This window comes from Scyliorhinus torazame, chromosome 4 (genome assembly GCF_047496885.1).
Source record: "Scyliorhinus torazame isolate Kashiwa2021f chromosome 4, sScyTor2.1, whole genome shotgun sequence".
NCBI lineage: Eukaryota > Metazoa > Chordata > Chondrichthyes > Carcharhiniformes > Scyliorhinidae > Scyliorhinus > Scyliorhinus torazame.
Window position 1 is genome coordinate 209,678,374 of NC_092710.1, and position 24,403 is coordinate 209,702,776.

At 46.4% G+C, this 24,403-nt stretch overlaps 1 protein-coding gene across 6 annotated transcripts in view; it reads right to left on the bottom strand.

Moving 5' to 3' along the window:
• The window catches only part of lama2 (laminin, alpha 2), a 747,099-nt gene that overhangs the window by 381,380 nt on the left and 341,316 nt on the right, over nucleotides 1-24,403 (bottom strand). For all 6 annotated transcript variants that reach the window (XM_072499223.1, XM_072499224.1, XM_072499222.1 and 3 more), the window contains exons 11-12: nucleotides 23,827-23,967; nucleotides 20,019-20,192 (exon numbers count right to left, since the gene is read on the bottom strand). In XM_072499223.1, the coding sequence (XP_072355324.1) occupies nucleotides 20,019-20,192; nucleotides 23,827-23,967 (315 nt within the window). The remainder of the gene's footprint in view (nucleotides 1-20,018; nucleotides 20,193-23,826; nucleotides 23,968-24,403) is intronic.

The following is a 24,403-nucleotide window of genomic DNA, read 5'->3' on the forward strand; positions in this document are numbered from 1 at the left end:
GTTTAGTCTTTGCTACTTATTGTTATGAAAAGCAATTAAATTACAAGCATTTCCATTAGTCTAGAAAGGAAGCACGCAATTCCTTACATTCATCATTTTATAAGTATTTCTTTTTGTTGACTTAATTTTCAATACGTTCATTACAAAAGACTGACAATAGTGTTGCATAAGACAAAATACTTATAACATAAATTCATGCAAGAAATTTGTAGTGTAATGCATCCCATGGCCAGCACGGTAGCACAGTGGTTAGCACTGTTGCTTCACAGCGCCAGGGTCCCAGGTTCGATTCACGGCTTGGGTCACTGTCTATGCGGAGTCTGTACGTTCTCCTCGTGTCTGCATGTGTTTCCTCCGGGTGCTCCTGTTTCCTCCCACAAGTCCCGAAAGACGTGAGTTGAATTGGACATTCCGAATTCTCCCTCAGTGTACCCGAACAGGCGCAGGAGTGTGGCGACTCGGGGATTTTCACAGTAACATCATTGCAGTGTTAATGTAAGCCTACTTGAGACAATAGTCAAGATTATTATTATTATAAATCACTGTTTTACTACCTTTTATTCAGTAGCCAGAAGAATGTGAAGAAAGTGGCCATTATAGCTTTGTGGACCTTTCAGTCTCAATTGCAATTTCCTCCCCCAGGGATAGATGCATGCCCATTCCAAGGGCCATTCCTGAGCTGGAGAAGCCAAGACTGGAAATCCCAGTCCTCAATCCGGAACTACAGGTGAGCTGAAGTCCAGTCCTAGACACCCCTGCCACTGGCACTGCTAGGATAACAAAACTGGGAACCAATCAATTTGGCCAGCAGCTCTCTGCATTGGGACTTCTACCCAGGTGTGGGGTGGAAGTCCAGTCCCGAACAAATTAATGCTTTTCGGAAAGTTGAATGGCTGTCAGTCTATCGTGGTCAGCAGGGATGCGTTCCCGGCTGCATCTTCACGAGTCGGGACAGAAAATAAGTGCAAGGGCTGTGGCTCAGCCAGGGAGTCAAGTAGACAGTGAGGACGACACAAGAGCTCCTTCGAGGAAAGCAAATGGTGACACACTCTTTAACAATGCCTCTCGGCAGGTTCTCTTCCAGGCTGCATCAAATAGGCCAGTGCTCCTCTTCCCAAAGGATAACAAAAGGAGGCCCTCCTGACAAAGGAAACCTGGGCAGAGATAGCAGTGGACGTCAGCAGCTGTGGGTATTATTCTCCAAACCCTGCCCTGTCCTGGGTTCAATGCTGCAAACAGCTCAATAATCTCTTCCACCACCAATGCTCATTACCTGGGACGAGCTCAACATAACAGTTGCAAGGTGAGAGGGGTACGAGTTGCCTGGAGTCTCTTGCTGCTCCCTTCATTGGTGCTTGTATTTGGCAAGGCAGGTTGGAGTGCTACAAGGGAAGGGAATGATCAGCCAAGCGCTGGGAAGGAGGAATGCAGGCACCAACCACCTGATGATGCATGACTTTATCTTGACATCAGGTGGTAATCTATCTTTGTTTACCTGCTCCAAACAACATCAGAGATGGTGTATGAGGGAGGCATTCGTGCGCCTTCATCATGGGCCAGAGGGAAGCCAGCGACCTGTGTGTTGTGCAAACTCAGAATTTTCCTCCTCCTGCCTGCAGAAGAAGAGGACCCATAATGATAAGGAGAGAGCCAAGGCCAGTGTGAAATGGCTGATATTTACATGCTGACACCTACAGAGGACGAAGCCATCGAACTGGCAGGTAGACAAATGGAGATTCAGAACAGGAAAGAATGGGAGTATCCAAACTCTTTGTGTTCCCTCGTGCAGGTTTCTACATTCCAGAAGGTTGGTCGGCTACTCAGGCAGGGGCCTGCAGACCATGTCTGAGGAGGAGGAGGGGTCCTTAGACCATAAGACATAGGAGCAGAATGAGGCCACGCAGCCCATCTAGGCTGCTCCGCCATTCAATCATGCAGTATCACCCTCATTCATTCCCATGCACCCTCTACGAGTGCAGAAACTCTTACATCAGTGATTCTGCACTCCTGATTAGGTTCAGGGTCACAGGCTGGTGACCACAGCCAAGCTGTACCCAAGGCCACTGACAGTCGGAGAACTGTGAGACGGCAGGCCAATGCCTCTGGAGTCGGCCATACTGACCCTGTTGGAGGTACATCAGCTAGCACAGCTGCCAGAGTACCCATGCACGGATGATGGAGGAGTCCAACCGCACCAGGTGTGCTACCATGTCTCAGGCATGTGAGCACATGGCTGCCCCCATTGAGAATTATTCATCAGATAACTGCGGCACCAGCAGTCGCCAGCTGTGTTCTCTTTCAACATGTCCATTAATTACATGGAAACAGATTCAAAAAGAACATTAAAGCACTTATATCTATCCAGTCTGCTGGTCTGCCCAAATAGGAGAAGCCCAGGGCCTGCATGGTAAAGATGCAAGCATTTATAAGAGAGGCTCTTGCTGCATTTTATTCATCTTTTTGTCAGCCCATCGATTGACCTTTGAGCTGTCTCTGCTTTCTCATTTTGTGCTTCTACAAGATGCTCCCCATTGACTCTCCCATGGGAGCTTGACCTTCAATCCAAATGAACAGAGGAGTGCAGTGAGAAAGGAAACCAGCAGAACAAGGAAAACAAACTTTCAAGCTGTGCCTAGAAATTGGCTAAAGAATAAAATCCTTCAGGATTAAAGCTGGAGTCAGTTAAAAGGAAGATTCCGTGCAGGAAATAGCCAAGGCTTGTAAGTTATAAGCAGCAGCTTGCAATTGACTTCAGTAGAAATGTCAAATGGTTAACTCCATTTGCCTGATATACGGTGCTACTTGTGACACTATTTGTGCACAAATGATGGAAGCTGGATGTACGGACAAAACGTCCTTTTACAGGACAGCAGGAGTTTAAAGTTCAGTTTCAACTCTGTAACCAATCAGAAGCTCAGTGAACTCTCCTTTAGGTTTCTGTGCAAATAATGTTTAGTGGCATGATTTGTTGGGAGTTACTTTGGAAAGGGACACTTTTCACTTTTCAAGTGGATTGCATTAAATATGTTCAGTCAGGTAAAAGTAAATGTCTGTATCTATCCATGCAGACATGCCACACACAGCTGTCATTCTCGTCAATCTAAAGATGAGCGCCAATGTTCTAGGTTTGGGTGAAACCATTGGAGTGTGTATTCAGCTAGAATCATGAAAGATAGGTTATTTATCATCGTAATAGTCTCTTACTGATAATAGGTCACTACTCATCCAAGAGACAGTATATATTTTATATATATATATATACATAATTTCTATGGTCTTATTCACTGAGAATTGATTTGCTCTCAGTCAGTGCACTTGCAATTTTAAGCTAATTTATAAACTTTAGCAAAAATTTAGATGGCATATGAATGTGAATGAAAAATCAATACTTTCAAATAAGAATAGCAATACTTGCAAACAAATTCCTTGCCCCTTTGTGAAGTATCATCCAAAGAGCAAATCATTAATGCTGCAGTACTATCCCCACATGAATAATCGAGTTAATTTTTCTTTTTGATTATAAACCATCATGCTGTATGATTTAATGACAGGCATTTAAGTAGCCAATATATCATTTTTTAATGCAATGATGTGAAAATATAGATGCTCAAATGCGTTACACTTTTTCTAGAAAAAACCCATTAAATTATTAATGTGACTTGGAAAAGTAAATGACGTGTAAACTAGATAACATTACTTGATATAATACGTTCAATAAATGGCTAATTAGTTATTATTTCCATAATAATTAGAACATGAAAATGTTACTGGCTTAGTTATCTGGCAAAATCTTTCACATTTTTTGTGATGTTTTCCACATACTCATTTCCATTTCTAGATCAATGCATTATGGACACATTGAAATTAAAACTATGCATTCACTATTGACATTTCACCATGGATTTATTGGACAGATTTTACAATGAGGTTAAACCATTTTACAGAATATCTTCCCACTTTATGTCATGCATCTGTTTCTAGCATGTCAAAGATCTTAATCGTCAGGCATTTAATTTAAATACTGAAGTATGAACAGGACTATGCTATATGACAGACCCCAAATTTGCGCACAAGAGTAAACTATTGCTTTGCAGTGCCGAATATAATTATTGCTGATAAGAGAGATATGTTGCCAGAGATTTTGTCTAGGATCCGTCAGGAACAAATGCAAGAATGCCAAATTTCAGATGATCATACAATCAATAATACAAGAGAAAAGGCAGCTGATTCATGGACAAGCCGACTCTAATTTGATTTACGCGGCAGCTTGGGGAGCCTAGAGTATCCTCTTGCTTTCCCAATAGCAAAGCCTCAGCCAATCAGGGTCAACTTGCCAAACAACAGCCTTTTCTCCTGTACTATAAATTGTTGTGATTGTTTGGAATTTAGCATTCTGTTTTTGTCGTAATGAGTGCGACATGAAAAGCTTTGGAGACTTCCGGTTGCGGTGATGCCTAGCTAGCCGCACGTTTCGGCGGCTCCAGCTCCGACGGACCTTCGGGCTCTTTTAAGAGCCCCAACGGGGAATTTTTTGACGACGCAACCCGGTGTGGGGTGTGTGAGAAGGGAGTCCCCCCCAAACGAAGGAGGAAAAAACCGGCGGCGGCGGCTGCAGCGCGAGGAATCGTCGACCAAAGGGTCAGAAGGAGAGAAGTACAAGATGGCGGCGGAGAAAGCGCAGGCGACATGGGGGCCTGAGCAGGATGAAATTGTGAGACGGTGCGTGGAGCTGCTGAAGAGGGAGGTGCTGACCCCGATGCTACAGGCAATTGAGGGGCTCAAGGAGACACGAAAGACCCAGGAGACAGAGCTCCGCGTGGTGGAGCAGAAGGTGACAGATATTGAGGACGAGATCCTGGGCCTGGCGGTTAAGACACAGACGCACGAGGCACTTCATAAAAAGTGTACTGAAAGGATCGAGGCCCTACAAAACGGAGCGCGAAGGAAGAACCTTCGGATACTGGGTCTCCCTGAGGGTGTGGAAGGAGTGGACTGTGGAGCGTACGCAAGTACGATGCTGAGCTCACTGATGGGTGTTGAGGCCCCTACGGGCCCCTTGGAGGTGGAGTGGGCAAATCGGATTCCGGCGAGAAGACCAAAAGCGGGAGAACCACCCAGGGCGATAATCGTGCGATTTTACCGCCTTAAGGATAGAGAAGAGGTCCTGAGATGGGCTAAAAAGGTGCGGAGTAGCAGATGGGAGAATGCAGTGGTACGGGTGTACCAGGATTGGAGTGCGGAGGTGGCGAGAAGGAGGGCGAGCTTTAACCGAGCCAAAGAGGTGTTGCATAAAAGGAAGGTGAAGTTCGGGATGCTGCAGCCGGCAAGACTCTGGGTCACGTATCAGGAGAGACACCATTATTTCGAGACGGCGGAGGAAGCATGGACCTTCATCAAAGAAGAGAAATTGGATCGGAACTGAGGGACTGATGCTGCAGGAAATGTTATTGTTAATGTTATGGTTGAAGTTAATTGAGAAGTAAATTGGGAAGAGGGGAGACATTGGGGAAATGTGGGCGCCAGTGAGGGGGAAAGACGGAACATAGTTGGAGAATGGGGAAGGGGAGGGGGAGGGGAAAGGGAGCTGCGCCATAAGAGGCGGGTCAGGTAAAGGGATGTTCCCGCGCCAGAAAGAATAAGGCGGGAAGACAGGCGTAAGGCGGATGGGAGTTCCCCACACGGGGGGGTCGAGGAGTGAGCAGTAGTAGCCGGGGTCAGTTGAAGTCAGCTGACTTACGGAAGTAATATGGGGGGAGCAATCATGCTAGAAAGAGATCTAGCGGGGTGGGGGGGGGGGGGGGACTGGGTTGCTGCTGCGGAAATCCAAAAGGAAATGGCTAAAGAGTGGGTGGGCGGGGATGGTGTGCGACGCTGGGGGAGCGAGCGGGAGCGCGGAGGCGGGATATGGGACTGGCCTAGAGAAGGTAATGGCTAGTCGACACGGGAGGGGGGCAGGTAGCCCCCTAGTGAGGCTGATCACGTGGAACGTGAGAGGCCTGAACGGACCGATAAAAAGGGCCCGAGTGCTCGCGCATTTGAAAGGACTAAGGGCAGACGTGGTTATGCTCCAAGAGACGCACCTAAAGGTGGCGGACCAAGTTAGGTTAAGGAGAGGATGGGTGGGACAGGTGTTCCACTCAGGACTGGACGCAAAGAATAGAGGGGTGGCCATTTTGGTGGGGAAACGGGTAGCATTTGAAGCAAAGAACATCGTAGCAGATAGCGGAGGTAGATATGTAATGGTGAGTGGCAGGCTGGAGGGAATGGAGGTCGTGTTGGTTAATGTGTATGCCCCAAACTGGGACGATGCGGGATTTATGAGACGGATGCTGGGGCGTATACCGGACCTGGAGGTAGGAAACTTGATTTTAGGAGGGGACTTTAATACGGTGCTGGACCCGGGGCTAGATAGATCCAGCTCAAGGACCGGAAGAAGGCCGGCAGCGGCCAAGGTACTTAAGGGGTTTATGGACCAAATGGGGGGAGTGGATCCATGGCGATTTCTTAGACCTAGGGCCAGGGAGTTTTCCTTCTTCTCCCATGTCCATAAAGTGTACTCCCGGATAGATTTTTATGTTTTGGGAAGGTCTTTGATTTCTAGGGTGGAAGAAGCTGAGTACTCAGCCATAGCGGTTTCGGATCATGCCTCACATTGGGTGGACCTGGAAGTAGGAGAGGAAAGGGAGCAGAGAACACTCTGGCGATTAGATGTGGGACTGATGGCGGTTGAGGGAGTGTGTGCAAGAGTGCGGGGGTGTATTGAGAGATACCTGGAGGTCAATGACGACGGCGAGGTCCCTGTGGGAGTGGTATGGGAAGCACTAAAAGCGGTGGTCAGAGGAGAGCTGATCTCCATTGGGGCCCACAAAAGGAAAACAGAGGCCAAGGAGAGGGAAAGATTACTGGGGGAGATTTTAAGGGTGGATAGGGAATTTGCAGAGACCCCGGAGGAGGAATTGTACAGGGAGAGGAGACGACTCCAGACGGAGTTTGACCTTCTGACCACCAGAAAGGCGGAGGTACTGTGGAGGAAGGCACAGGGGAGGAGGTATGAATATGGGGAAAAGGCTAGTCGCCTGTTGGCTCATCAATTGCGAAAGAGGGCAGCAGCGAGGGAGATAGGAGGAATTAGAGACGAAAGGGGAGACACGGTGCGAAGGGCAGGAAAGATAAATGAGGTGTTCAAGACCTTCTATGAGGAACTGTATAGGTCTCAACCCCCAGAGGGAGAGGAGGGGATGCGGCAGTTCCTGGACCAATTGAGGTTCCCGAAAGTGGAGGAGCAGGAGGTGGTAGGCCTGGGGGCACCGATTGGGGTGGACGAGGTTATTAAGGGACTGGGAAGCATGCAAGCAGGGAAGGCCCCTGGACCAGACGGGTTCCCGGTGGAATATTACAGAAAATATGTGGACCTGTTGGCCCCGTTGATGGGGAGGACGTTCAATGAGGCCAGGGAAGGGGGGACTCTACCCCCGACGATGTCGGAGGCGACGATATCGTTAATTTTGAAGAGGGATAAAGATCCGTTGCAGTGCGGATACTATAGACCCATTTCATTATTGAACGTGGACGCCAAATTGTTGGCAAAGGTACTGGCATCGAGGATAGAGGACTGTGTCCCGGGGGTGGTGCACGAAGACCAGACAGGGTTCGTAAAAGGGAGACAACTGAATGTTAACGTGCGACGACTATTAGGGGTGATAATGATGCCCCCAGTGGAGGAGGAGGCAGAGATAGTGGCGGCAATGGACGCAGAGAAGGCATTTGATAGGGTGGAGTGGGAGTATTTATGGGAAGTGTTAAGGAGGTTTGGGTTCGGGAACGGGTTTATTAGCTGGGTTAGACTTCTTTATGGGGCTCCAACGGCAAGCGTAGTTACAGGTCGACATAGATCGGAGTATTTCCGACTATATAGGGGAACAAGACAGGGATGCCCGCTGTCTCCATTGTTGTTCGCGTTGGCAATTGAACCTCTGGCCATGGCGTTGAGAGACTCCAGGAAATGGAGAGGGGTGATTAGAGGGGGAGAAGAACACCGAGTCTCGTTATACGTAGATGACCTATTGTTATACGTGTCGGACCCAGCGGGGGGATGATAGAGGTTATGCGAATTTTGAGGGGGTTCGGGGATTTCTCGGGGTATAGGCTAAACATGGGGAAGAGTGAATTATTTGTGATACATCCAGGGGACCAGAGTAGAGAGATAGAAGGCCTGCCTCTAAGGAAAGTGGAAAGAAACTTCCGATATCTGGGGATTTAGATCGCTAGGAGCTGGGGAACCTTGCACAGACTTAATCTGACACGGCTGGTAGAACAAATGGAGGAGGACTTCAAGAGGTGGGACATGCAGCCTCTATCGCTGGCGGGCAGGGTGCAAGCAATTAAGATGATGGTCCTCCCGAGGTTCTTATTTGTATTTCAATGTCTCCCTATACTAATCACCAAGACCTTTGTTAATAAAATAGACAGGAGCATCATGAGCTTCGTGTGGGCAGGGAAGGTTCCGAGAGTAAGGAGGGGGTTCCTTCAGCGTAGTAGGGACAGAGGAGGATTGGCACTACCGAACTTGGGCGATTACTATTGGGCCGCCAATGTGGCAATGATACGTAAATGGATGATGGAGGGTGAGGGAGCGGCGTGGAAAAGACTGGAGAGAAAGTCCTGTAAAGGGACGAGTTTAGAGGCGCTGGTGACGGCGCCGCTACCGTTCTCACCTAAAAGGTTTACCACGAACCCGGTGGTGGCGGCAACATTGAATATCTGGGGACAGTGGAGGCGACAGAGAGGGGTGCGGGGAGCCCTGGTGGGGTCCCCAATCAGGAACAACCATAGGTTCGCCCCAGAAAGAATGGATGGAGGATTTCAGAGCTGGTACCAGTTGGGAATTAGGAGGGTGGGAGATTTATTTATAGATGGGACTTTTGCGAGCTTGGGAGCATTGGAGGAAAAGTATAAGTTGCCCCGGGGAAATTTCTTGAGATATATGCAGGTGAGGGCGTTTACTAGACAACAGGTGAGGGAATTTCCGTTGCTCCCGACACAGGGGATACAGGACAGGGTGCTTTCAGGGGTGTGGGTCGGAGAGGGCAAGGTGTCAGAGATTTATAGAGAGATAAGGGAAGAGGGGGAGGAGTCGGTGGGCGAACTAAAAGGAAAGTGGGAAGAAGAACTAGGGGAGGAGATAGAGGAGGGTATGTGGGCTGATGCCCTAAGCAGGGTAAATTCCTCTTCCTCATGCGCCAGGTTTAGCCTGATTCAATTTAAGGTGCTACATAGAGCACACATAACGGGAGCAAGATTGAGCAGGTTCTTTGGAGTGGAGGACAAATGTGGGAGGTGTGGCGGGAGCCCGGCAAACCACGCACATATGTTTTGGGCGTGCCCGGCACTGGAAGGGTATTGGAAGGGAGTGACGGGAGTGATTTCGAAGGTGGTGAAGGCCCGGGTCAAACCAGGCTGGAGGTTAGCTCTATTTGGAATTGCGGAAGAGCCGGGAGTGCAGGAGGCGAAAGAGGCCGACGTTGTGGCCTTTGCGTCCCTAGTAGCCCGGCGCAGGATCCTACTCATGTGGAAGGAGGCGAAACCCCCCGGACTGGAGGCCTGGGTAAATGATATGGCGGGGTTCATTAAACTGGAGCAGATAAAGTTTGCCCTGAGAGGATCGGCTCAAGGGTTCACCAGGCGGTGGCAGCCATTTCTCGACTACCTAGGGGAACGTTAGAGGGAAGACAGATGACCAGCAGCAGTAACCCAGGGGGAAGCGGGGGGGGGGGGTTTAGTTTAGTTTAGGTCAAAAGATAAGGGGGTTTTGTTACTTGTGTATTGTTAAAAATTTCTGTAGTGTTATTGTTACGTTTGCTTTGTAAGAGGGGAAAAATTGTTGTTTGGGAAAAAAAATTCAATAAAATATATTTTAAAAAAAAGAAAAGCTTTGGAAACATGTCTCTCTTTTCAGCAATATTTTGATTACAATTAATATAATATAAATGAAGCACCCAGAGATGTCAATTATATTGGTAAAGAACACAGTAATGTTGCAGGAAATATATTTTAGATACGTCACCATTTAATTTCTTTCCCACTGGAGTTTAGTTAAATAGGTTTTTATACAAATTGTAATGCTCTTTTTTTGCCTGCAATGCTTTTCCCAATGAGAATCTGATATTGAGCTTTGTCAAAGAATCAGAACATCGACAAAGGAATAGTAGGCAGGTTAGGCTGTCGTGCCAGCTATTGCCATCATAAGATCATAAGACATAGGAGCAGGAGTCGGCCATTTTGTATTTGAGCCTGCTCTGCCATTCAATATGATCATGGATCATCCACTCTCTTGCCTATCCCCCATAACCCTTGATTCACTTCTCAATCAAAAATCTGTCCATCTCAGGCTTGAATATATTTACTGACCCAGACTCCAATGCTCTCTGTGGAAAATAATTCCAAAGACAAATAAACCTTTGAGAGAAGTAATTTCTTCTCATCTCTCTCCTAAATGGAAGACCCCATGGGTGTAATTCTGTGGCCTCTCTTGTGGTGAGTTTAGAGGTGGGAAGGGTATTTAATTAGGTGGGATGACAACGTGGCTGAACCTCACCATTTTCCCACCTCGACTAGAATTAAGTTAGGGACAGGAAAGCCCATGGTCAGGCCAACCGCCCTACAGCCACTGACGCCTGTAAGTGGATAATTAATGACAAATTAATGTTTCATCCCATGGTGCTGGTATGAACCCCATTGGTGAACGGTGCTGTCGACATGAGGCACGATGAAGTGTGTGGTGTGCTTGCGATCTCTCGAGGGGTATCACTCATTCAAAGGCACTAAGTGTCTGATCAAGGAACATGATAACTGGAAGAGGGAAGAGCCCACTGAGAGCCACCCTTGCTGCAACCTACCCAAATCCATCTCCCTGTGACCCTGACACCACACAAAAACCCCTCCTGCCATTAGTTACCCATGGCCTGGGTCACTCTTTAATTTTGGGCTTCTATTAGGTGAGGTCCCAGAGTAGCTATGGCCTCTCCAGCAGTGTTGCTGAAGCTGCCAACCTCTGATTGGCCACAAGCATTCGGTAGGCAGCACCTCTGCCCATGGGGTCCATGATCACAGGAAAGGGCCGCCGTTGGCTACTTAAGTATCTGAGTAACAGCAGGGCTTCGCAAAGGAGGCAATGCAGGTCTTGCATCAGCTCTCCAGCCAGCAGGTGAGACCACATAACGCCATAAAATGCAGCCATAGAATCATAGAATTCCCACAGTGAACATAGAACATAGAACAATACAGCGCAGTACAGGCCCTTCGGCCCACGATGTTGCACCGAAACAAAAGCCATCTAACCTACACTATGCCATTATCATCCATATGTTTATCCAATAAACGTTTAAATGCCCTCAATGTTGGCGAGTTCACTACTGTAGCAGGTAGGGCATTCCACGGCCTCACTACTCTTTGCGTAAAGAACCTACCTCTGACCTCTGTCCTATATCTATTACCCCTCTGTTTAAAGTTATGTCCCCTCGTGCCAGCCATTTTCATCCGCGGGAGAAGGCTCTCACTGTCCACCCTATCCAACCCCCTGATCATTTTGTATGCCTCTATTAAGTCTCCTCTTAACCTTCTTCTCTCCAACGAAAACAACCTCAAGTCCATCAGCCTTTCCTCATAAGATTTTCCCTCCATACCAGGCAACATCCTGGTAAATCTCCTCTGCACCCGCTCCAAAGCCTCCACGTTCTTCCTATAATGCGGTGACCAGAACTGTACGCAATACTCCAAATGCGGCCGTACCAGAGTTCTGTACAGCTGCAACATGACCTCCCGACTCCGGAACTCAATCCCTCTACCAATAAAGGCCAACACTCCATAGGCCTTCTTCACAACCCTATCAACCTGGGTGGCAACTTTCAGGGATCTATGTACATGGACACCTAGATCCCTCTGCTCATCCACACTTTCAAGAACTTTACCATTAGCCAAATATTCCGCATTCCTGTTATTCCTTCCAAAGTGAATCACCTCACACTTCTCTACATTAAACTCCATTTGCCACCTCTCAGCCCAGCTCTGCAGCTTATCTATATCCCTCTGTAACCTGCTACATCCTTCCACACTATCGACAACACCACCGACTTTAGTATCGTCTGCAAATTTACTCACCCACCCTTCTGCGCCTTCCTCTAGGTCATTGATAAAAATGACAAACAGCAACGGCCCCAGAACAGATCCTTGTGGTACTCCACTTGTGACTGTACTCCATTCTGAACATTTCCCATCAACCACCACCCTCTGTCTTCTTTCAGCTAGCCAATTTCTGATCCACATCTCTAAATCACCCTCAATCCCCAGCCTCCGTATTTTCTGCAATAGCCTACCGTGGGGAACCTTATCAAACGCTTTGCTGAAATCCATATACACCACATCAACCGCTCTACCCTCATCTACCTGTTCAGTCACCTTCTCAAAGAACTCAATAAGGTTTGTGAGGCATGACCTACCCTTCACAAAGCCATGCTGACTATCCCTGATCATATTATTCCTATCTAGATGATTATAAATCTTGTCTCTTATAATCCCCTCCAAGACTTTACCCACTACAGACGTGAGGCTCACCGGTCTATAGTTGCCGGGGTTGTCTCTGCTCCCCTTTTTGAACAAAGGGACCACATTTGCTGTCCTCCAGTCCTCTGGCACTATTCCTGTAGCCAATGATGACATAAAAATCAAAGCCAAAGGTCCAGCAATCTCTTCCCTGGCCTCCCAGAGAATCCTAGGATAAATCCCATCAGGTCCCGGGGACTTATCTATTTTCAGCCTGTCCAGAATTGCCAACACCTCTTCCCTACGTACCTCAATGCCATCTATTCTATTAGCCTGGGGCTCAGCATTCTCCTCCACAACATTATCTTTTTCCTGAGTGAATACTGACGAAAAATATTCATTTAGTATCTCGCCTATCTCTTCAGACTCCACGCACAATTTCCCATCCCTGTCCTTGACTGGTCCTACTCTTTCCCTAGTCATTCGCTTATTCCTGACATACCTATAGAAAGCTTTTGGGTTTTCCTTGATCCTTCCTGCCAAATACTTCTCATGTCCCCTCCTTGCTCGTCTTAGCTCTCTCTTTAGATCCTTCCTCGCTACCTTGTAACTATCCATCGCCTCAACTGAAACTTCACACCTCATCTTCACATAGGCCTCCTTCTTCCTCTTAACAAGAGATTCCACTTCCTTGGTAAACCACGGTTCCCTCGCTCGACGCCTTCCTCCCTGCCTGACAGGTACATACTTATCAAGAACACGCAGTAGCTGATCCTTGAACAAGCCCCACTTATCCAGTGTGCCCAACACTTGCAGCCTACTTCTCCACCTTATCCCCCCCAAGTCACGTCTAATGGCATCATAATTGCCCTTCCCCCAGCTATAACTCTTGCCCTGCGGTGTATACTTATCCCTTTCCATCATTAACGTAAATGTCACCGAATTGTGGTCACTGTCCCCAAAGTGCTCTCCTACCTCCAAATCCAACACCTGGCCTGGTTCATTACCCAAAACCAAATGAAGTGAAGAAGGAGGCCATTCAGCCCATTAAGTCTGCAGCAAACCTCTGACAAAGCACCTTACCGTAGCCCACTCCCCGCCCTATTCCCGTAACCCTACCTAACCTACATCCCTGGACACTAAGGGGTAATTTAGCATGACCAATTAACCTAACCTGCATATCTTTGGACTGTGGGAGGAAACTGGAGCACCCGGAGGAATCCTACGCAGACATGGATTCTGTATTTGTTTATTGTCACTGCGTACAGTTCAGACAGATCATTCCAGACATGAAAAAAATATAGGGCAAACATATCAATGTAAATACACCATGTAAATACATAGACACTGGCATTGTGTGAAGCATACAGGGGTGTAGTGCTACTCAGTAGAGAAGACTTGTGAAGAGATCAGATCAGTCCATGAGAGGGTCGTTTAGGAGTCTGGTAAGAGCGGAGAAGAAGCTGTTTTTTAATCTGTTCTGTTTATACAGAAAATTATAGAAAACATTTTGCATGTTGTTCAGACTTTTCTCAGACATGGGGAGAATGTGCAAACTCCATACAGTCACCCAAGACAGGAATTGAACCTGGGTCTGTAGTGCTGGGAGGCAGCAGTGCTAACAACCACTTGCTGCCCTTTTTAAAAATTGTGTCCACTAATTCTAGATTCACCCACAACAGGAAACATCCTATCAGCATCCACCCTGTCAAGCACCCTCAGAATCTTAGATGTTCTGATGAGATAACCTCTCAATCTTCTGAACTTCAGTGACATCCCTTGGCTAAAGAAATACAGCATCTCCACATTGACTCTTACCAACTTTTACTGATGCACCATCGAAAGCATCCTATCTGGCTGCATCACAGCCTGGTATGGCAACTGCTCGGCCCAAGACAGTAAGAAACTTCAGAGAGTTGTGAACACCGCCTAGTCCATCAGGCGATCCCACCTCCCATCCATTGAGTCTATCGACACCTCCCTCTGCCTGGGGAAAGCGAGCAGCATAATCAAAGACCCCTTCCACCCAACATACTCACTCATCCAACTTCTTCCATCGGGCAGGAAATACAAAAGTCTGAGAACACGCACTAACAGATTTAAAAACAGCTTCTTCTCCGCTGTTACCAGACTCCTTAACGACCCTCTTATGGACTGATCTGATCTCTTCACAAATCTTCTCCACTGAGTAGAACTATACTCCTGTATGCTTCACCCGATACCTGTGACTATGTATTTACATTGTGTATTTTATGTTTGCCCTATGTATTTTCTTTTCATGTGCGGAATGATCTGTCTGAGCTGTACGCAGAACAATACCTTTCACTGTTCCTCGGTAGACGTGACAATAAACAAGTCCAAACCCAAACATCAAGGCAGCATTTGGACAATTGTGGTATCACGGAGCCCAAGAAAAAGTGGAGTCAATGGGAATCAAGGGAAAATCTCTTCCTTGGTTGGAGCCATACCTGGCACAAAGGATGGTGGTTCTGGTTGTTTGAGTTAATCATATCAGTCCCAGAGCATCACTGCAGGAGCTCCTCAGGGTAGTGTCCTAGACCCAACCATCTTCAGTTGCTTCATCAATGACTTTCCCTCCATCAAAAGATTAGAAGAGGAGATGTTCAGCGATGATTGCACAATGCTCAGCACTATTGCGACTCCTCAGATACTGAAGCCATGCCCATGTGGAGAACATTCAGGCTTGTGCTGATAAGTGGCAAGTAAAATATGTGCCAGGCAATGTTCATTTCCAACAAAAGAGTATTAAACCATCTCCCCTTGACATTCAATAATATTACTATCACTGTGTCCCCCAGTATCCTGGGGGGGTTACAATTAACCAGAAACTGAACTGGACCAGCTACATAAATGCAGTGGCTGCAACAGCAGGTCAGAGGTTGGAATTCTGTAGAGAGTAATCCACCTCCGGCTCCCCAAAGCCTGCCCACAATCTACAATGTGGAGATGCCGCCGTTGGACTGTGGTGAGCACAGTAAGAAGTTTTACAACACCAGGTTAAAGTCCAACAGGTTTGTTTCGATGTCACTAGCTTTCGGAGCGCTGCTCCTTCCTCAGGTGAATGAAGAGGTGTGTTCCAGAAACATATATATAGACAAATTCAAAGATGCCAAACAATGCTTGGAATGCGACCATTAGCAGGTGATTAAATCTTTACAGATCCAGAGATGGGGTAACCCCAGGTTAAAGAGGTGTGAATTGCATCAAGCCAGGACAGTTGGTAGGATTTTGCAGGCCAGATGGTGGGGAATGAATGTCATGCGACATGAATCCCAGGTCCAGGTTGAGGCCGCACTCATGTGTGCGGAACTTGGCTATAAGTTTCTGCTCGGCGATTCTGCGTTGTCGCGCGTCCTGAAGGCCGCCTTGGAGAACGCTTACCCGGAGATCAGAGGCTGAATGCCCTTGACTGCTGAAGTGTTCCCCGACTGGAAGGGAACATTCCTGCCTGGTGATTGTTGCGTGATGTCCGTTCATTCGTTGTCGCAGTGTCTGCATGGTCTCGCCGAGGTAGACAATGTTGGCCGAGTCGCACGAGTATGTACCGCGTACCTGGTGGGTGGTGTTCTCACGTGTAATGGTGGTATCCATGTCGATGATCTGGCACGTCCTGCAGAGATTGCCATGGCAGGGTTGTGTGGTGTTGTGGTCACTGTTCTGAAGACTGGGTAGTTTGCTGCAAACAATGGTTTGTTTGAGGTTGCGCGGTTGTTTGAAGGCAAGTAGTGGGGGTGTGGGGATGACCTTGGCAAGATGTTCATCGTCATCAATGACGTTTTGAAGGCTGTGAAGAAGATGACGTAGTTTCTCCGCTCCGGGGAAGTACTGGACGACGAAGTGTATTCTGTTGGTTGTGTCCTATGTTTGTCTTCTGAGGAGGTCGGTGCGGTTTTTCGCTGTGGCGCGTTGGAACTGTTGATCGATGAGTCGAGTGCCATATCCCGTTCGTACGAGGGCATCTTTCAACGTCTGTAGATGTCTGTTACGCTCCTCCTTGTCTGAGCAGATCCTGTGTATACGGAGAGCTTGTCCATAGGAGATGGCTTCTTTAATGTGTTTAGGGTGGAAGCTGGAGAAGTGGAGCATCGTGAGGTTATCCGTGGGTTTGCGGTAAAGCGAAGTGCTGAGGTGACCATCCTTGATGGAGACGAGTGTGTCCAAGAATGCAATTGATTTTGGAGAGTAGTCCATGGTGAGTCTGATGGTTGGATGGAACTTATTAATGTCATTGTGTAGTCGTTTCAGTGATTCTTCGCCGTGGGTCCAAAGGAAAAAAATGTCATCGATGTATCTGGTGTATAACGTCAGTTGAAGGTCCTCTGCGGTGAGTAGGTCCTGTTCAAACTTGTGCATGAAGATGTTGGCGTATTGGGGTGCGAATTTGGCCCACATGGCTGTTCCGTGCGTCTGGATGAAGAACTTGTTGTCGAAGGTGAAGACGTTGTGATCCAGAATGAAGCGGATGAGTTGCAGAATTGCGTCTGGAGATTGGCAGTTGTCGATGTTGAGTACTGAGGCTGTTGCAGCAATGCCGTCGTCATGGGGGATGCTGGTGTAGAGTGCCGAGACGTCCATTGTGACGAGGAATGTTCCTGGTTCAACTGGTCCATGGTTGCTGAGTTTCTGTAGGAAGTCCGTCGTGTCGCGACAGAAGCTGGGCGTATCTTGTACGATGGGTTTCAAGATGCACTCGATGTAGCCAGCGAGGTTCTCACACAAGGCCTTCAGGACGCGCGACAACGCAGAATCGCCGAGCAGAAACTTATAGCCAAGTTCCGCACACATGAGTGCGGCCTCAACCGGGACCTGGGATTCATGTCGCATTACATTCATCCCCCACCATCTGGCCTGCAAAATCCTACCAACTGTCCTGGCTTGATACAATTCACACCTCTTTAACCTGGGGTTACCCCATCTCTGGATCTGTAAAGATTTAATCACCTGCTAATGGTCGCATTCCAAGCATTGTTTGGCATCTTTGAATTTGTCTATATATATGTTTCTGGAACATACCTCTTCATTCACCTGAGGAAGGAGCAGCGCTCCGAAAGCTAGTGACATCGAAACAAACCTGTTGGACGTTAACCTGGTGTTGTAAGACTTCGTACTGTGCACTATCTACAAGGCACAAGTCAGGAGTGTGATAGAGTCACTTGCTCCACTTTTAGTCTGTCAGGCAAGCGTGATTGGCAGGACCAGAAGTGGATGTGAAATCTTGCGATCAGTCCCCTACGTCAATTTTATCCTGGCAGGTCAATTAACTGCTGGATAGCATGAAACGCACACTGAATCAGGTTCAGCACTGCTGGTGAGTGCGGGCACCAAGACCAATAAGGGTGTGCGCAGGGGTTTAGATGGAAGGCTGGTAGTCAGTGTTCAAGAGCATCAGGGAGCTGTTCTGAAAATCTAATAGTTTGACTCATTACTTCCGTTGTTGAGCTGTTACTGTCTGCAGGATTTCATCCGTACACACAACCCATCCCAGCAGGATTGAAATGCTCGGAACCAGTCAGCCCCCCCATATTTCCAATGAGTGCCTGTGGATTTTGCTGGAGGCAGTGTCCAATGCAATATCATGCTGCTGAGAGACAATAAGAGGAGGTCACCTCACGTGACAAAGAAGGCCTCAATGGAGGTGACAGGTCAGTGGGCATGACGTCGTATGTAGGGCCTGGACCAAGTGCAGAAAAAGGTTCAATGGCCTTCTGTGCTCTGCTCGGATGAGTACTGAATCCAGTTGAAATTTTGGTGAGATGTCTTTGTAGATGGCAGCTCTTGTTGAAGTTCATGGGTGTGTAATGCAGAGTGTAAAGTGGCACATCATCTGTCAAGATGGACCATATCTGGCATAAACCCAAGGATGAGGTACAGCATTCTGATGGGCATCTGATCCTGCATCATTGGTGGGAGGCTGGGATTTTCTGTCATGTGGAATGGGATTAATGAAAACATTTTTGTCCTTACAGGAGAAAAGGGAGTCACAATTCACAGGAGTGAGGATGGATGGGTGTGGGGTTTCAAATATTCTTGTGTTAAGTCAAGCGGTGGGGCAAGCACTGGAGATAGTCTGTGAACATGGAGCCAGGTAACTGTCATGGAGAAGGCAGGGATCCCGGTGAGGGCAAGAGCCCAGTGGACAGGGAAGAGCTTGATGGAGGGTCTGAGAGATATAGGGCAACGTTTGTAAGGCTGACACGTGAGATCCAATTATCCCTATTGCCTGTCCATTCAGAGGTCTTTGCTCAGCTAGATGTCCATTCTGAGGCTAGAAATCAGAATGCATAAACTCTGACTTCATAATCCTTTTCCGTACTGACATTTTTCTTTCTCCCCCAGTTGGGTCATCATCATGACCCCACTAGGACCCTGATGATTCTTCCTTAACCTCGGAGGATGATGAGCAGCCAGATGCACCCGCACCACATCCTCCCTTTGCACCATGCACCAGCACAGAGACAGGCATGTTGGTGGGCATATGCAAATTTGAGCAGATGGTAGAGCACAGTGATGAAGGCAAGTCACACCCACCTGATGAGTTGGCAGAAGCAGAGAATCCCTAGGGTGTCAGCAGTATGATGACTGCTGGAGTACATGGCGATGCTGAACCGAAGTCAGATAATGAGCTTCTGGAGTCACCCATCAGGCAGCAGATGCAGGATGTCCAGCAGGATGCACATGAAGATTTGTCAAGAGTTCCTGGAGGGTCTGCGGGCCATAGTCTCAGACTACGGTGGCCCAGAGTTCAGGACGCACAGCTTCCTCCATTGAAAGAGTGGCAACTCTCATGAAGAGGCTGCTCCAGGAAAGCAAGCAGGAATTTCTGGGACGATTAATTGTTCTTCGGTCCGATAATGATGCATGTCTATCTCTGCCGTTTGTAAGAGTCCTTCCCGTTATTTCCATTGTTCTCATTTATTTTATTTTATTTTTTATTATTTTTGGTTCTTGGACCAATGATCAGACTGTGATATTAATCAGAATGTGACTTTAAGCAGAAGACACAAGCTGAAGAAGCCTGCTTGTCAGAGTGTTGTATTCCAGGTTTTGTATGTTGGAAAGGAGAAACCAGATGCTTCGCTGTCATGTGCAAATAGAGCTACATTCCCCCCCATTTTGTTTTGAGGTGCACAGGTGACTTATTTCAGTCTTTAATATATTTTGCATAGGTGCATACACACACATGCCAATTTGTGTGCAGTCTGTGCAGGTTTTACGTCTTAGTTAACAGTGAAAATTATGTTAGAATTGTTTAGATAACCACAGATTTCAAGTAAGTTCCAGAGAGTGGAGGTTTAAAGCTCAGTACAGTCAGACTGTTACAGTAACCTTGACTGAGCCCTACCACACTGAATGAATCAAATAATGTTCACAATGACACCTTGAGAAGAAATATTATTTAAAAATTGCAGCAAATCAACAATTTAAATTTATTTCATTGAAAGTCTTGAAAAATTAGATACCTTGTGGCCCAAATATGCACTTGGCGCGCTCCAATAATCTGGGCGTGATAAAATCCTGCTGCCTTCATATTTATTAATGTTCACCTTCAGTAGTCCATCCAAGGTCTCCTGCTTGGGCACAATTTTTGAAATTCCTTGCAAATCGGTGAGGAACCAATCAAACATGTTAGTCACCTAAAAAGCAAATGTTGAGGGAACAATGCATTATTTATCTGGATCAAATTCTTCTAGCCATCTCATTACTAGCATGTATTTTACTGCTGCTTCTATTTTCTATAGAAGGTGGGATCAGGGTATTGAACTTGATGATCGGCCATTGTCATAATGAATGGCGGAGCAGGCCACCTCCTCCTGCTTCTATTTTCTATGTTTCTATGAAAATCACATGATCAAAATGAGTCCACTCATAATAAAAATCTATGGAATACAGATGGTCAAATATGAAATTAAAAGCAGAAAATCTTGGAAAAACACAGGAGGTCTGGAAACATCTGTGGAGAAGAGAAATAGAGTTAACGTTTCAAGTCAGTGTGACTCTTCTTCAGAACTAAAGTGATGGGTTTTATACTGTTAAAGAGAGGGAGCGGAGCAGGGGAGCAAAACAGAAGTTCAGGGATAGATAGGAACTCAGGAGAGATTTGACAATGGTGTTATGAACACAAGGGTTGTTAATGATAGTATTAAAGATTAAGGAAGGTGCGAATAATGGCCTAAAGGTCAGATAGCAGAGTGTGTTGAGGGTATCTAGAACAAGGATCAATGTTCTCTGAATGCAAAGCATAAGAACAAATTACTGTCAGGCTCTGTGGAAGGACTGCGTTGGGAGAAAGAAGTAAAATTAAAAATAAAATGATCAAAATGGAGGAGAGAGTTCACGGTTCGACGTTGTTTAACTCAGAATGTTAAGACCATAAGGCTGTAAAATGCCCAATCAGAAGATGAGGTACTGGTCCTTCAGTTTGTGTTGGGCTTTACTGGAACATTGCAGCAGGTCCAGGGACAAAAATGTGAGCATGAGAGCTGGATGGTGAATTGAAACGGCAAGCGACAGGAAGGTCAGCATCATGCTTGCAAACTGAGCGAAGGCGTTTTCCAGCCTTCTGGGCATAACAATGAGTTCAGCAACTTCAGACCATAAACTCTGTCCTCCACTTTTGTTTTATTTTTTATTTTTCTTAGGTTTTTTTCCAAAACCCCCCTCTCCCACATGGCTAGTGTGTAACTTGTTTTTATGTTTTGCTTTCACAGGGCGCTGAGCCTTGCTCTGCCATTGGTACATTCTGCTGTCTGACCTTAAGACCATTAGCACCTTCCTCAGTCTTTAACATCATCATTAACACTCCCTTAGTCTTGTATCATGACATTGGGATGGAGGCCATGTAAAGGGCCATTGACCTCGGGTGGGAGATTCTGGTCGCCTGGCAGGCACAGCCGAAAAATTCTGCCCTAAGTGTCATTTGATAGCAGTGGGGAACTAAACGCCTTGCAAAACCCATCACAAATGAATTTAGAAAAGTTTCTGTTAAATTCCACCTGTTACCTCTGTTTCTCTCTCCACAGATTACTAACTTGATAGAGTTTTTCGAGGAGGTCACTAAGATGATTGATGCAGGTAGGGCAGCAGATGTTGTCTATATGGACTTCAGTAAGGCCTTTGACAAGGTCCCTCATGGTAGACTAGTACAAAAGGTGAAGTCACACGGGATCAGGGGTGAACTGGCAAGGTGGATACAGAACTGGCTAGGCCATAGAAGGCAGAGGGTAGCAATGGAGGGATGCTTTTCTAATTGGAGGGCGGTGACCAGTGGTGTTCCACAGGGATCAGTGCTGGGACCTTTGCTCTTTGTAGTATATATAAATGATTTGGAGGAAAATGTAACTGGTCTGATTAGTAAGTTTGCAGACGACACAAAGGTTGGTGGAATTGCGGATAGCGATGAGGACTGTCTGAGGATACAGCAGGATTTAGATTGTCTGGAGACTTGGGCGGAGAGATGGCAGATGGAGTTTAACCTGGACAAATGTGAGGTAATGCATTTTGGAAGGGCTAATGCAGGTAGGGAATATACAGTGAATGGTAGAACCCTCAAGAGTATTGAAAGTCAAAGAGATCTAGGAGTACAGGTCCACAGATCACTGAAAGGGGCTACACAGGTGGAGAAGGTAGTCAAGAAGGCATACGGCATGCTTGCCTTCATTGGCCGGGGCATTGAGTATAAGAATTGGCAAGTCATGTTGCAGCTGTATAGAACCTTAGTTAGGCCACACTTGGAGTATAGTGTTCAATTCTGGTCGCCACACTACCAGAAGGATGTGGAGGCTTTAGAGAGGGTGCAGAAGAGATTTACCAGAATGTTGCCTGGTATGGAGGGCATAAGCTATGAGGAGCGATTGAATAAACTCGGTTTGTTCTCACTGGAACGAAGGAGGTTGAGGGGCGACCTGATAGAGGTATACAAAATTATGAGGGGCATAGACAGAGTGGATAGTCAGAGGCTTTTCCCCAGGGTAGAGGGGTCAATTACTAGGGGGCATAGGTTTAAGGTCAGAGGGGCAAAGTTTAGAGTAGATGTACGAGGCAAGTTTTTTACGCAGAGGGTAGTGGGTGCCTGGAACTCACTACCGGAGGAGGTAGTGGAGGCAGGGACGATAGGGACATTTAAGGGGCATCTTGACAAATATATGAATAGGATGGGAATAGAAGGATACGGACCCAGGAAGTGTAGAAGATTGTAGCTTAGTCGGGCAGTATGGTCGGCACGGGCTTGGAGGGCCGAAGGGCCTGTTCCTGTGCTGTACATTTCTTTGTTCTTTAGATGCTGCTAGATCTGTTGAATTTTTCCAGCATTCAGTTTTTATTTCAGATTTCCAGCATCCGCAGCTTTTGCTCTTATTATTGGCGATCAAATAGGCCTGACTTAAAATATCAGCCTCGAAATGTTGCGGATTTCTAGTCTCTCTCATCTTAACTTTGGCAACCACCCAAACCTTCCAGAAATTTTTTTGAAAGCAGTTGTTTGCCTGTTTTCCTGTGTGTTGAATTGAGTCCTCCTTCCAAAATTTACAGTGAGGAAGAACCCTCCTTGGAATTCAAGGCATCCTATGTCTTAATTCACAAGGACAGGAGAGAAACCAAAATTTATTTTTAACCAGGTGATTTTTAGATCATGTTTTCAACTGACATATTCTCTTAAATTCAATTATGAGAGATGGGCTTCGCTGGCTAGGCAAGCATTAATTGCCCATCGTTAATTGTCCTCAAGAAGGTGGTGATGAGCTGCCTTCTTAAACTTCTGTGGTCCACATCCGGAAATTACATGTCCATATGCTGCATGTCAAATTCCATGTAATCTCGTCAATGCAATACATTAAGGATTCTCATGACGAGTGAGTTTGTCAATCTGAACTCTGAGCCTAGGAAAGAAAGGAAAACTAACGCAGATTCAGGTGACTGAGCAAGAATTAGCACTGATAAATGTTGAGTTTCCGATTGGGTTCACTCAATTTGCAGGAGTTAATTGGACAAACCCAGTTGGAAAAGTGGCCCGGTTCTCAAGCATATTTTACAGATATGAGCAGAGAGAGATTAAAGTGGTACTTCTCCAAGATCAATTACTGCCAGCCACATATATTAGGGAACCTTTGTCACACTACCTATAATTTTCCATGAATTTAATGAATGGAAAGTTAAAAAGGTGCATGGCTGGTGAATGAGCTCTCTGCCTTTAGTGTAAACTGAAAAGAAATCCCCTCCAGCAGTAAAATATAAACATTCAACAAAGGTTATTTGCCACTTGATATCTCTTACCTTATTGTAGGTCCATTGAGAGGCTTCACATTCACTGCATACCCCTGAACAGAAGCACTGGTCACAGCCATAGTAGTTCTCGAACTGCAAGTTGAAGAATCCTGTTTTACATTGGTCACAATTTTCTCCTTCAACATTGGCCTGGAAATTGCATCAAACAGAAAATATATTAATGCTTATGATTAATTTACAAATGTTTTAATGTAACGGATGGTGCACATCGTTCCACAAAAAATGAGACAATTCCATCTAAGATCATTGCGTTTGTTTCCCAAAAAATCACAGTATAACAGTGTTTATAAGTGACACTATAAAATTTTGAATTGTTAATTATATTACACCAAAAACATTAAATTGATGGTGAGATCTGATTGTTGGAGAAGGGCTTATGCATGCAGCATTTTGGCTATTGTGTGAACTTAACAAAAACCTGCACAGTTGGCTTGTGACATGTAACTAAATTACCCATTGCTTAAAGCTCATAGGAACCAACACTAAAAGCCTCCAACAAACTATTTAAATTCTTGAGCAATCACTGACGTAGTGCACACAATAATATGCTGAACACACTCCATGG